Here is a 15,010-nt window from a genome sequence, read left to right as displayed (position 1 = left end):
CCAGAGTCTGAATTCAGGCTTTTGCCTGAAAACTGACATCTCTACAATTTGTCTTTGCAACATACAATACCTATCTATCTCTTCCCAACTGTTCATGGTCTTCTTAAATTTGCATCCATGCTCTCAGCTCCCACCATGAAAGCGGAGTATGGTCTAAAGGGATCGTATAGTTTTGGTTGAGACCTAATTTCAGGTTTCTGACATTATCTGGTGAGATAATGAGAAACCTCTTATGAAATATGAAAGAGCACGTGATTCCATGAGGAATTCAACATTTATTTGATGAAAATTGGTTTTGAAATGGCTGAGATATCCAAAACAGAGCAATTCTAATAAAGTGTGGGACCCACACTTTAGCACGATCGCTTTGTTTTCCTTTGTTTTTGGATGTTTCAGTCATTCCAAACCTGATTTTCATCAAATAAACTTTGAATTCCTCTTAAAATGGTATGCTTTGTACTATTTCATAAGTGTTTTCTTGGTATCTTGCATAAACTTAAAAGCCCAATTCTCATCTCCACCAATACTGTACTATCCCTTTAACCCTTATAAGACAAATGTATTTAAAATTGATTATCTTGCTTCAATCTTCTGTCAAGAATTTAAATGCAAGAAATAGACAATAAAAGTATGCCCTTGACCCTACTCAGAGATTACACATATACATTGTATGACTTAATGCTGCATACATGTACCATATCAAGCACATGAACAAGTTAGGCCAAGTAAAAAAAGAAAGTAGTTTCTCGTCCGGGTTTTTTGAGCAAGGCGATGAGGGAGGTCCTTACTATTTGATATCTTACTATTTTTTCGAGGATTGTCAAAATGAAAGTAATATGTGTTTCTCGTCCGGTAATTCTGAGAAAAGTAACGAGAGAGGGCTTTACTATTTTCTATATATCCAATTTATGAAATGAAATATCACTCAGTTAAGTGGTAGCTGTGTTATGAGAGACCAGGTCCCAGGTGTATGTCTTGCCTGCACTCTGTGCATTTTCAAACAAATAGATATAGCATACTTGAAATGAAACTTCATGCATGCAGAAATACATTTGCTTTTTCTTTCCATTACAGATGTCAAGGGAAAATGATCATCTTAATACTGGTATTTAGTGTTGTAATGGCATTTCTGATACCAGTGTACTTGCAATTCTGATGTATTGTGCTATTAATTGAAACAGGTATAAAACATGTCTTTCAACAAATGTACGACTGAAATAAATTCCATGATATTCAAAACACTGCTTTATTTATCATTGTGTTTGTGACATTTTGTGTCCACACAGCTGGTACAGTGTATTGCATTTCTTCACAGGTATACAATTGTAGCACATTCAACTGGAAACTGGCTTGTACAATTGCAGATGGATGTCAAAATGATACGATTTATGGCATTATAGCATTAAACAAAGATGTTTCTTCATGTTCTAAAAAGACATTTGATAATCACTCGTCATTTGGATGATGATTGTACAAGTGGAAACTCGATATAACGAGATGGTCGGGACCGAGTCGTTTTCCTCGTTATAGCCGATATCTCGTTATATCAGTAGGCATAAAAGAAGGCATAACATAAAGACATTAATTTGCACACGTGGGACTACCCATCATCTTTCAATCAATACTGATAGCTGTGTCTTGGTAATGTGTGTGAGGTAATTACTCACCTTTATGGGTAAGAAGATGTTTTTTTTCGCCAATGAAATCCGATATCAAGAATGTTTTTCTTATTAATTGTAGAATAAATGTTTGAATTTGTAAATCTACATAGCTTGCGATTGTGTCAACATCGTCTGTGGATTGGTATGTGGTTATGGTATGGGTGTTGTGTGTGGAAAGCTTGAATATGGTCTGTACAATGCTGTGTGTGTGTGACACATTCTGTGTACATTATGACTGCATGTGTGTGTGTAGATGGGGAATTCCCTACGTAGAAAGCCAATCACAGCATCAGATTGCCTCACACTTGCTAAACGTCATGATGATGTCATGTATACGGCCGTCCCGCCACATTTTCTGCATGTATCAGTGCGCGCACACACACACACATACACGAACAACATGCGGTGCTAGCTGTAGAGTGAACTGTCATGAAGAAAATGTGTGTGTACAAGACAGTTTTTGGCGCATCGAGCTTTACAATCTCGGACCGTGATAGCACAGGCGAAGTTAAGCTTTACCCGAAGACATTTTGCTTTAATTACCTCGCTATATCAGGTTTGTATTGGCTATGTTTTTCTTTGTTTGGAAATCACAAAATTTATCTCGTTATAGCAGTTATTTCGTTATCGCCGATCTCGCTATAAGAGTAGCATTTTACATGGACTTGTGTGGAAGGAAATTTGGGACCGGGAAAATTTCCTCGTAATAACCGATATCTCGTTATAGCAGTGTTCGTTTTATATACCGAGCTTCCACTGCCCTGTATACCACACTGGTACTGCAGATGTTACGATTCACGGCCGTGTCCGTGAATTTACGTCGTAAGGAAAAGTATCCCGCAGAAATACGATACAAACCAGAATCCGTGGAAAAGTTATTTATTTTGTAGATACACCCATTTTATAATTCCACATTTGCTGGAAAAGCGCACTCATTTTCTCTTCAAAATACATCGCCGTCACTGGAGATGCAACGTTACAGAGCAGAGTGTACGGGCCTCTACACATTCGAATGTGTTCATGCGTGCGATGGGGACCCCATTTGGACAGCTACAGACACGGCCGAAAAAAATAGTAAATATCAAAAAAGTCGATGCGGCAACTGAAAATCGATGCGGGCGGGGAGCGGGCTGAGACGAGAATTATGAATTTCTTGGTATTTTCAGCGCCATTTTGAAAATAGTAAATAGTAAAAAAATCGATGCGGCGGCCAAAATCGATGCGCGCGAGGACGAGAAACTGGTTTCTTTTTTTACTTGGCCTTACAAGTGTTTGCACATGGGCATTCTGAATGAAACAAGCCGAAAAATCATATGAGTGCAGTATCGCAGACGATGGCAGACTGTCGTAAAATCAGATAACAACATCATACTCTGCTCCCGGTGTATCCATCGGCCCGGTGAATAAACAAGATAAGTTAGTGATGTTTGCCAGGTAGTCGACAGGCACTCATTCCGAACAACAGGTTATAAAGTTGCCAGCCATCCAAAACAGTTCGCGGATTTGAGAACGTTTGACACTTGCTCTTTAATACCCTGTTTAGTGAACTCTATCATTCTCAAAGGTGCCTATAGATGAAACTTTGAAACCCATCAGGTCACAAACTATGCATTTCTGTGATTTGGCGCTGTATCTTTTAGATCATAAAATGTTAAAGGATTATTTGATGGTGTCTCATCACGTATCGTACATTTTCATAGTCTCATTCATTTGTACATGGTGTACCTCATATTTTTCACAGTGAGTTGTAGTCACATACAACTGCACAAGTGCGCTCGATTTGCTATAAAACTCGTATGAAGATGTGTAGCAACGGAGGGTGAGATCACTAGATTTTGACTTTCACTGACCCCATTCGGGTTCCTTTATAGTGTATACAAAAAAAGTTTGCAAAGCCCATCATCGCAAGCTCTATTCATATCTTCTGTCCAATCGATATTTCCCATTGTTTGATGGCACATGCAGTTGACCACGAAAAGGGGATACATGTACTGCTTATTTTTTTTTGTTTTGCACATCGTATGCGGATTACCAAACTGTCTGTTCTTTGTCAACAGGGTAAACTCAGACAATTGCAGAAGGAACGTGTTAAGTATCACCTACTGCAAGATAAAAACAGTTGTTTCGAGTCAAATCGCAGGCCACTTTTATCTGATATCATTTTGTTGGTGAAACCCCTCGATGTACATACACTGTATCTCTGCTTGCCTCTTTCAAATTTGAATCCCCCCCCCCCAAAAAAAAAAAAAAAGAAGAAGAAGAAATTATTAAACTCTGGCAGAGGGGACAAATCATTCCCTCTAAATGACCCTTGAAAAGAGAGGGGGCAATGATTGTACTACGCTCTCCATGTGCCTTTGAGGGATGAATAAAGGTACAATCATATCGGTTTAAAAGGGAGAGGTACATAGCCATGGAATTAACACCAGATACAACGGCCTTGAATTATACCCACCTGTAGACCCTGTGTAAAACCTTTTGACACTACATTTTCACAGGAATGCCACACTTCAATAGGTAAGGTAGGAATTCCCTTTTATAGAGACTTACAATTACTTTTTTTTCTTCATAGTCTCCAATGACTAATCATGCCAGATGCTCTATAGATGGTTTAATCAATATCATATAGGGCCCTAATGATTTTCTTTCTCTCACAAGGATACAAAATGCATTTCAATTTTAACACTGTGTGTTTCCCACAAAGTGAGAGGTTTGACTAATTATATGCACCTTGTTTTGAGCACATGGGTAAATGTGATTAACCCGTTGAGGACAATCGAGGTCCCGAGTATACCCGGACAGGTGTCTATGGGAAATGCGTGTTGTAGCAACATCAAACCATCCTTAAGGGGTTAAACATCCATGTGCATGTGTGCATGTTTGTGTATATGGCTTGCAACGTAGGTACTGTTTGAGAGACATTGAATAAATTATATATACAGTATTCATCGCATAATCGGGACAGGTTGGGAGTAGCAAACACGGCCCCTTTAAGCGAGGTGCCCGATTTCGCGATGAGTACTCACCATACACTAACGGCATACGACATGTACATGTAGTGCACACACACACACACACACACACACACATGCATACTGACGTACTGTACATGTACATGAATACACAACACGCTACCCCTCGGCGCGACCCTCCAGCTCTCCCTGCATTCTCGCAATGATGTAGAGTAATCGCAACCGGGTTCGATTCTTCTGTCAAACACGCGTGTACACGTAATCAATGTCAGCTCATAGTCTAGATTCATAAAACGTTACGTATTCGCACATACATTGAACCCTTCTCATCTTTCACGCTCTCCCTCCCACTCTCTCCCCCATTTCACTGAATACGTAACTGTTCATAGCCCTCATTTCAATCACGTAACTTTTGCCCAGTCACAACTGAGGAAGATTGTGACGTACACACAGATCACAGTGTTCAGCTGTATTGAAAGTTGAAACCAAAGACAGTAGATAACAAGATACGAAGGCGCGCGATAACAATGGACTTTGCCCTCAGAGTGTATGACTGAGATTAAACAACGCACACAGCCTGGGCTGTATGAGCGAGGCATGTTTTTTATTGGATGTGAGTCGAGTAGGAATTGCAAGCGACCACATGGCTTTGCTTATGTAGGGGAGAAGAATGTTCGCGAAGGCATGTGCTTTGCAATGGCATGGATACTTATACACGGCGCTTTCGTGGCTATGCATGTACATGTACTGGATGGACGGAGGTCAAAACACACCAATCCGAAGCTTGCTTTGTAAGTTTGTTGTAAACGACAACTGATACGGAATCTTTGAAATATTGTTGTGGTATTTTGGTAGATTTTTTGTGTAAAATATTAACAAAATCAAAGATCGCTTGAAGAAAAATTGTCCCGTTTATCAGAGGTCCCCGCCCGATTATCCAGTGAAAATAACGTGCGTTGGAAATGTTTCTGGGAAGCGTATATCATTTAAGCGAGGATCCCGATTATCAGATGCCCGATTATGCGATGAATACTGTACTGGGAAAAAAATGTATCTGAATATATGTTTGTGTCTGTATGTGTGTGTGTGTGTGTGTAAGTGCATTTAATCATGTGTGTGTACCACTTGTGTTGTTGTGTACACTGTACTTAACCCATTGAGGACGAGTCCTGAGTATACTCGGGCAAGTGTCTATGGGAAATGTGTGTTGTAGCAAAATCAGTCCGTCCTCAATGGGTTGAAACAGTCATCCATTTTGCATAAAACAACCTTGGCCATTTACTTGGCTCAGTATTTTATCGTAACCATCAGGTGCTCAATCTGATAAATTTTACCAGCGGGGAAAAAGAGAGAATGCAAAATGGCAGCTTGCACCATTTATATCATGCTGCATTTAATGTAATCTGGAAAACCACATACATTGTACCTGCCAGGTAAGCACACCAATTTACATATCATCAATGTCGCACACCTCACATATTGCAGTACTGTGGGATTATAGCACAGCGTGGGGCCTTCATGCATATTACTTATTCAAAAAGATCATTTCACCAGATACCGAACTCGGCCACAGGGGGCTGCAGCGCTGTAGTGTAAAGGTTGCATCTCCATTTTCACAAGCTCAGAAAAAAAAAAAAGGATTTTGATGATGGTCACATAAATTACCTCACTTCTGAATTTTGATAGCAAACCTCGTAATTTACATTTCTGCAAGTTTTGGCATATCAATCAGGCATTGTGTGTGAGTGTGTGTGTGTGTGTGTGTGTGTGTAATCATTTCAGTTGAAGATTTGCAGGCTACAAACTGAATGATGTTAACACTGTGTCATGATTTTTAAGAAAAATTGAGCGTGTATGCTTCAAATGGGGAAGGGGGGGGGGGTGGGGAGACAGTCTAAACTGTTGTTTAAACCAGTGGCGCTGCCTCTAATGTGAGTTGAGTCCCAACAGCACTACAAGCACTCAAAGCTCAAGAGGATTGGCGATAATCATGCTTGACCTTTGACCTCATAATTTCTAATTGAAGTATTAGCATCCTATCTAAACATAATTGTCTGAGGCAAAGTACCGACACACATCAATTACACTGAAGTTCCCACCGTACATGTACATCTAAAAGATTCAATCAAACAAGGCTTCAGACAAGCTCTTTCTATTGCAGCAGAGGAAGCAGCAGTGATAAGCCTGATATACAGTGTGTCTCTAAAAAAAGTAAACCCAACTTCAACGGCAAATTTTCAGAAAACTATAAAATATCTACACATTATTTTTTCGTGGTTAGATAGTCCAATAAGTCATCTGTCCAATGATACCACGTAGGTTATGTAACTTTCATGCATGACTGAGCATGATTCAACTTAGTAAATGGGTGTGAAATCATCACTGTGGCAAGTTCCGTGATCAGCATACTTTCTCACATTGTACCAGATGGCTCTTTTTGTTGGAGGCTGCCTGTCGGGGAACTGCACCCGAAAAGCCTCTTGAACTTCCACGAAACTTCTTGTTTCCTGGTATCGAGTTACCAGGAATACTCTGCTAAATTTCAACTGTACCATGTATGGAAAGCATGTGAAGTGTGAATGTGTCAGGAACAACCTTTGCTGAAGTTGTTATGAAATCATAGGCCTAACATGTGACAAAAAATTAACTTCAAATATGCCCTGAATGCATGACAATAGCAAGAAATAACTTGCCACAGTGATGATTTCACACCCATTCATAAAGTTGAATCATGCTCAGTCATGCATGAGAATTACATAACCTATGTGGTATCATTGGATAGAGGACTTATTGGACTATCTAACCATGAAAAAATAATGTGCAAATACTATATATAGTTTTCCAAAAATTTGCTGTTGAAGTTGGGTTTACTTTTATTAGAGACACCCTGTACATATGTACATGCACAAGTACAAATATGCAAGGTATAATACAAATGTAGATGTTTTTAAAAAGCCCCTTGCTAACATTTGCAGAAGGAAAATAGAAAATCCAGCTTAAAAGTTTCATAGTTCTAAAATGTGAGTTAATGATGAAAGTTACCAATATGAAAATGTTAATCAGTGTAATCAATGTTAAGTATTGGTATATATACAAAACATGAACATTATCAAAAACCATTTCCAGAATAAACCCTCACCATGACGGTTTAAGAAAATACGTGGTATCTCCTTAAATTTGCAGCTTTATTGTGATTTTTATTTATTTTTTTTTGTATGGTAGGGTATTTTGTGATACGAGTGAACTATGCAAATGTGTCAAAAATATGCTAATTCAAATATTTTTTTTCAATCACTGCCCCCAATGTTATAAGAGTGGCAAAGATCGCCAGTCTTCCCTCTGCTTTATTCAGAATGAACTACAAAGACGAAGAGAAACTACACGGGATGGGTGGATTAAACTATGGCAGGCAAATATGACTGGTTAGATTCAAATATCCATGATTATTTCCCATATTCTATTTTTATTTTTATTTTTGCATAACACCAACCACCAAACCCATTTCCAGGGGCTTAACACCCCTCTATCTTCTATTCACTCTCAGCGAACAAAGATGATCAAGTTCCTGCATTCGCCATATTCATCTTGCTTTTAATACAGTCCTGAAAATAATAGTTGCTTTAATAATCTTGTGGTCAAATGATCGTTGCGGTTGCCATCATTTTGCTATTGAAGCCAAGAAACCCTATTCAATGGCGTGGTGCAGCATCCCCTCATCACAGAGTCTCGGATTCATCGTCAGTGTTTCATATGGAGGTGTGATAAAAACAAATTGTTTTTACTTGAGCTGATTGTTGTTGATATAAGATCTACAATTGCTCGTTGCTGTTACACACAGCTAATTTCAAGTACCTCTTAACCCATTATGAACAAGCTGATTTTGTTGTTCATAGCATACATTTCTTATACCCACATATACTGGAGACCAATTTTCAATGGGTCAGTTGCTATCAAAATTCACTCTTAACCTGTTCCATAGAGAATTTTATACAACACCTCAGAATGATGTCAAATTGTGATTGGCCAAGAACATGTCACATGACATTCAATAGAAAATACCTGTCAAACTCATTGAGAGTGACAGCCATACAATAGGCCCCTGGCATGGGCCTATTGCACGGCTCGAAGGTACTATAGCACGGCTTCGCGGGGGGCTACTGATGCATGGCCGCTCACAGAGTTCTGTGGCTCACAGCAGCAAAGCGCCAGCAAACTACATTGTACGTGCTGGCCGGCTGCGCTGCGCTGCCGGTAAGTCTCACAGACCAGGCGCGGCGGACTACTGGCAACGTTAACGTGTACGCGCAGCTACTTTACCTAGCTAGTTGCATGTATTGCGGCCTTTATACCTACTGCTGTGTTTTTACTTTTGACTCTGATCTGAAACGTGGACCACAGTGATCCCAAAATCAAGACGTCATTTCAAGTTGGGAGACCGTAATTTGATTATTTTTCTGTGTTTTTATACAAAATCATTTTCGGAAATAGACAAAGTCTAGACCTACTACTAGATCTACCGACATCTCAGATCGGCCTAACAGTCAGGCCTAACTCGATCTAACATTAGTGTAGAATGGGTATAGACCCTGCGGAGTGATTCCTGTGACTGTGTGGTCGAATCATGACGAGTGTTTAAAAGCAGTACACAGGGTGGTTTACAATTCTCGGCCTAATTGTTACATTTATTTTTGGGCCTTCCTGAGTTGGCGGTCACTAATTTAGTACTGTGATTGTGGACAAGGTGTTGTATAAAACGAATAATTTATGATTTTGTTCGTGAGATTTGCCACTGGTCTATTCAACGCGGCGCTACGTGCCTTGTTGAATAGACCAGTGGCTTATCTCGCGCCTCGTGCGATATTCGTGCCCTATGCACTCACAACTCATAAATTATTCATATACTGAAGTCCCCATAAACTTAATGCACAGGCCACCAGGTTCCCGTATGAAATGGGTTATATTGGCAACACATTTTACAATTTGACTAAAACTTTACTTCTCTCTAAATTGGCAACGGTTTTAATTTTTATCTTTATTTTTTGCAAATCTAATGATTTTAGCCAGGTCCATGTAATCTTCTGCCAAAAAGAAAGAAAAAACTGTACAGAAAATTTATGAAAGTGCCAAGTCACTGAAAATAAGATGATTATGTCTGTAGCAAACTTCTCCCAGGGGTTGATGGGTTTGACAGTCAGTGTTTCTATGCACATGTGAAAACAAACTAGAATATCACTCCTTGCAAAAAAAGCACTGCAGTGGTGATTCCTCCAGAAAAGCAACTTCTTTAAAAAAAATGACTTAAAAATGCAGAAATAAGTGATGTTTGACAAAAAAAAGAAGAAAATATGTGGCAAGGTACGTGTAAAAGTGAAATATCAAGAAACTGCCAGAAATCTGTTAAAATAAAATAAGTTTTCATCGCCTATAGAGTGTTAATACCTCCTCTTGTGGGGAAAGGGAAAAGACTTCCTCTAACCGTCATGATATTTTCCCATAGCAACTAAAGTCCTCCATAGCAACCGATTCATCCAGAGCAACCTGAAGTCTCGGAGAAATGCAATTTCAAGGTCATTTCCCTTGTTTGCTTTTTAACTCTTCTTTCTTTAACTCCTGTCATCAATTCATATCTACCCCCCCCCCCCTTAAATTGCCTACATCTTCCCTTTGGCCTTAGCAACACTTAAATGCATCATTTACGCAATACCCCTTTCTCCTTTAGAGAATGAAAAGCTATCTAACAGCCGATGCGAGTTCTCTTTCCGGCTACACACAAAAAAATTTGCTCATTGTGTGTTCAGAGCATGACGTTTGCACCCGGCAAGACACATGAAAAGGTACAGGCTGGTATCAAAGAATTCTGTTGCCGTGGAAACGCACAAGATGCTAGCAGACTCATGAGATTGAGATGGGGAGATGTGGGGGAGAGCGTAAGGCTGCGGCTTTGGCAATTTCACGCACATCTGAAGATGAATGGAGAAATTAAAGCAGACACCGAACTTGTCAAGCTAGGCAGTACTTCCCTCTCTCTCTGTATCTCCCTCTTTCTCTACCTCTCTCTCTCTCTCTGTCTGTCTCTCTCTATCTGGTAGTATGAAATGTAAGTGATACAGAATAGGTGTACATGTGTGCTCAGCATTCCTTGCTTTTGGAAAGATATGGAGAAAGGGGGAGGGGGAAGAGAGAGCCAAAAATTGAAAAGAAAGATAAAGGTCACTCAATATTCTAAATTATTAGTCTTGAGATCAAATGTCTTGACCAGTTCTGACCTACTCAAAGCCTCATCTACATGTCAGACATGTGATGCCTTTGAAAATCCAGCACAAACACACACTCATAGTCATAAATTGCCAACCTAATAATGCCACAGAGTACCTTGAACAAGAACAGTATGCCTCTGACACACCCAGTCGCTGTCTAAGAATGACATTTTGCACAAATCTGCACGTATATCAAAAATGAAGCCAGCGTTGTCAAGATCTGAAGTCTCTATGGGACACATGTTTCTATCCACTGAAACCACTTGTCAGCAAATATTGATGTAAAAGGTGTGGTATCATAGCATCAACACAGTTTTATGGTAACATGAGGATTGCATCAATAAGTGCGATGAAAATGATGGCGGTGTTATCAATGATGAGGACAGTATTGATGATGATGATGGCATTTAAGACAATGTTGGTCATGGGCATGCTGTTGATGATAGTTGTAATGGGTATGATGAAAATTCTAAAGATGGTTCTGGATGAAGTTAATGTTGATAACAATAGTTGATTTAGGAGACATCGAAGATGATGGTAATGATTAATGGGGAGAGTAATGGTGATGATGATGATGATGACGATGACGACGCCGCCGACGCCGCCGCCGCCGCCGCCGCCGCCGCCGCCGCCGCCGCCGCCGCCGCCGCCGCCGCCGCCGCCGCCGACGACGATGATGATGTTGTCAATAATAATATTATGGTAGTTGGTTATGGATACTGCATGGAAGTTTATGATGTTGTCAATGATGATAACAATGACAATGATGATAATGATGATGATGTTGATGATAATGATGATAATGATGCTTAAACAATGATGATCCACATGATGAAATGATACCAATTATGAATCACATATTTCTCTGATCACTATGAATGTACAAGTGTATTGATGGTGACTATCACAATAAAGCTGAAGAAGGAGAAGATTTGATGATGATGGACATAGAGGTCAACTGCTATCATGGCATAACCGTTGCTAATGCTTCACGTTGAAGACTTGCTGGCATGGGGATTGAGTCAATAGCTCTTCATTCACTGACCATGCGGTGTATATTTGAAAACCATGAACAGCACCAGTCAGCAAATATGTGCATCAAAGCATATAACTCATTGGTAACAGTTGCCTCCAGTCGAGGTTCTTTGGCTGTGTGTGTGTGTGTGCTTGAATGTAAAGAGAGATTTAAATAGTGATAAAGCTGTACACAATAGGCGTTTTCACATCAGCCCGATGTTGCCAAATAGCGCGCTATTTTCTGACTTGGGAAATTCACCCAATAACGAAATAGCGCGCTATTTGATAATGTGAACACAAATTTAGCGCGCTAATTGTATCGCTCTGGTCGAGAAAATTTCTCGGGTCCAACACGGGAAATTTCTTAAATAGCGGGATAGTAGCGCGCTATTTGATAATGTGAAAACGACTCGAGAAATTAGCATGATGCATCCCATCATGCCTAGCGTGTGTGACCCGATGGATTGAGGCAAACTGCACACAAACCATGAGGAATTTTTGAGACGGCACACACATTACTGATGCTGTTTGCACATACTCAGCTGTCGAATTAGCTCGAAAAAAAAATTCGGGCTAATTCTCTTCGGGCTGATGTGAACAAGAAATGAAATAGCGCTCTTGTAATTCGCAATCACGAAAAATTTCTCGAGCTTGGATTTTTATCGGGCTGATTTGAAAACGCCTAATTTGTTACAGGGATTCTTGAATACAAATTGTATACATTCAAGTTGGGCCGGCCTTCCCATTCCATGGCATCCCCACGCATAGTCTTCGATAGTGGTGGAAAGTGGTACAGCAAGGGAGATAAGCCAGCAATGTTGCTGATACAAAGCTCTCATGACACTCATCTTCCATATTCAGCTCTGAAATACACATTGATGATGTTGCTAAAGATGAGAATGAGGATTCTCATGATGATGCTGGTGGTGGTGGTGATGGTGGTGATGGTGACGGTGACGGTGACGGTGACAGTGACGGTGACGGTGACGGTGATGGTGATTGTGATGATGGTGATGATGATGATGATAATAATGATGTGAATATGCAAGGATGAATCATTCCACAAACAGGAGGAACTGATTCCACACTGGAATACAAAGTATCTTGCTATTAGAAACTAAACTCGTGACTCTTGATATCAATATTTTAATCACATATTAAAGTGCATCAAGTGGTATTTTCTTGGAAATGCACTATACAAAGACCATTTATTATTATAATTCACGCTGAGAGAAAACTTAATTTTAGATGACAGAATGATGCCTCACTCCCTTCCACCTTACCTGATGTAACAGAATCTTTGCTCTCCTCTCTCTCTAACGTCCTCTCAGGACTCGGGGAGCTTGGGATGATCTCCTTGGTAACTGCCCTCGACTTCTCGATCTCCTCCAGCTCAGAGAAGTACGTCCTGAGCTCGGAGTTTGGGGGAAGTTCCCCCTCCGGGGAGCTCATGATATCTGGAAGAAGAGAAGATGGAAATGGTAGAGACTGTTTCTGAAACTCGTTACATAAAAATTGCAGAAGCTGCATTAAAGTGTACAAATACCCTGAGTATTATGTTTGCTATATTTGTCTGTAGAATATACCTGAGACATGCCTTCTGCAAAATATTTGATTTTTTTTTTTGTCACTCCTATTTTAATCTATTGGGGTTCAACCATAAATTTTAAAAGGTATACAAAAACAAAAACAACTTGAAATAGACTAGTCAATCACACAATTCTTTCAATTGGACGATTGCGCTATCGATATTTTTTTCCCCAATTATAGGTCTTGAACAATAGTGATATGCAACGCACATGCACACGTGAATGTACTTCGATCGATATCTCACTAACCGATAAACATGTGGAACAAGTATGCATAATGTCTGTATGTTGGTAAAAACCATCTATTATCCTAGTACACGTTGCCCCTGCTAATAATATACACATATGTACTAACCCATTCAGGACGGGCTAATTTTGCTACAACACGCATTTCCCATCAACACCTGCCCGAGTATAGTCAGGACTCGTCCTCAACGGGTTAATTCACTAATATCCTTTATCTTTGATTAAAATTACAATGGAGGCACACACGCAGTGTGAAGAGAGGTGAAACATGGCATCACTTCACACTAATTAACGTAAAGTGAATATCAAAGGCTCATCACTACAATGCAGCTATTACCACATCCATTAATCAGAGCACTTCACACATGAAAGAGAATGTGAGGTTAGGCATGTTTTAACTTCAGCAGCCTGCAAATGTACAGTAAGTTGAGTTAGGATGACATTTCAGCTCCAATGAAACAAAATTACAGATCCATGATTTTGATGACTTCAATTACTTTTTTTTTTCATACATAATGATGCCCTGGCACCAGAAGCACTGAATCACATGCTCTAAAACAAAAAACAAAAAACAAAAAATACCTGATAAAATGAGGATTTGCTCTTTCTGTCCTTTGTCTCTTACTTCTTGAACCTTTATCGATGCATTTTCCAATCACATGATAGAAATAGTATTTCAAAGAACCTCTTGATACAAAATGCACAAACATATGATAAGGACATTTTCAAAGTTTTAAAAGAAAACTTTATACACGGTCTTTTCTTTTCCTACCACACTTGGACTAAACAAAGAACTAATTCAATGAACCTATTAACAGAAAAAGAGAAGCACATTGCTGAGGTTTAAATGATAATGCTACAGCCTTTTCTTCTATACCAAGCTTCAACTAAAATAAGAAAAAAACAAACAGATGCTCAGGAGGATATAGAGATGGCTCCATTTCTAAGCCAGGTTAATGTTTATGATCTCTACTTACCCTGTCATGTGGTATGCTAAGAATGTATGGAGCATAGATCAGCACCATAAAATAAAAAGACCACATAGGTCATCGATGTGTCATCCAACAGACAGAGGGACATCCATGCATTGGAGAAGAGAAAAACCAGTCCTTTGGGTCATAAACTATTCTCCTACTCTCTCTCTCTCTTCCCATCTACTAACCCCCCTCCCCCATCCCACCCCTTCCTCTTCTTCCCCTACGATGATTACCCCCCTCCCCCATGTTCCCTATGTGAAGCTTTCACCCACCACCCTCAAATCCATTGCT

The 15,010-nt window shown here is 39.8% G+C and overlaps 1 protein-coding gene across 1 annotated transcript in view; it reads right to left on the bottom strand.

The window, feature by feature from the left end:
• Positions 1–15,010, bottom strand: part of LOC139712423 (rho GTPase-activating protein 18-like) — a 200,525-nt gene that overhangs the window by 145,055 nt on the left and 40,460 nt on the right. The window contains exon 3 of the mRNA XM_071624245.1: positions 13,191–13,364. Coding sequence (XP_071480346.1) covers positions 13,191–13,359 — 169 coding nt within the window. The 5' untranslated portion in view covers positions 13,360–13,364. The remainder of the gene's footprint in view (positions 1–13,190; positions 13,365–15,010) is intronic.

This window comes from Diadema antillarum, unplaced genomic scaffold (assembly GCF_040938485.1).
Source record: "Diadema antillarum isolate AM-2024a unplaced genomic scaffold, OU_Dant_1.0 seq00001804_RagTag, whole genome shotgun sequence".
Classification (NCBI taxonomy): Eukaryota; Metazoa; Echinodermata; class Echinoidea; order Diadematoida; family Diadematidae; genus Diadema; species Diadema antillarum.
This window is presented reverse-complemented; position numbering and strand designations above follow the sequence as displayed.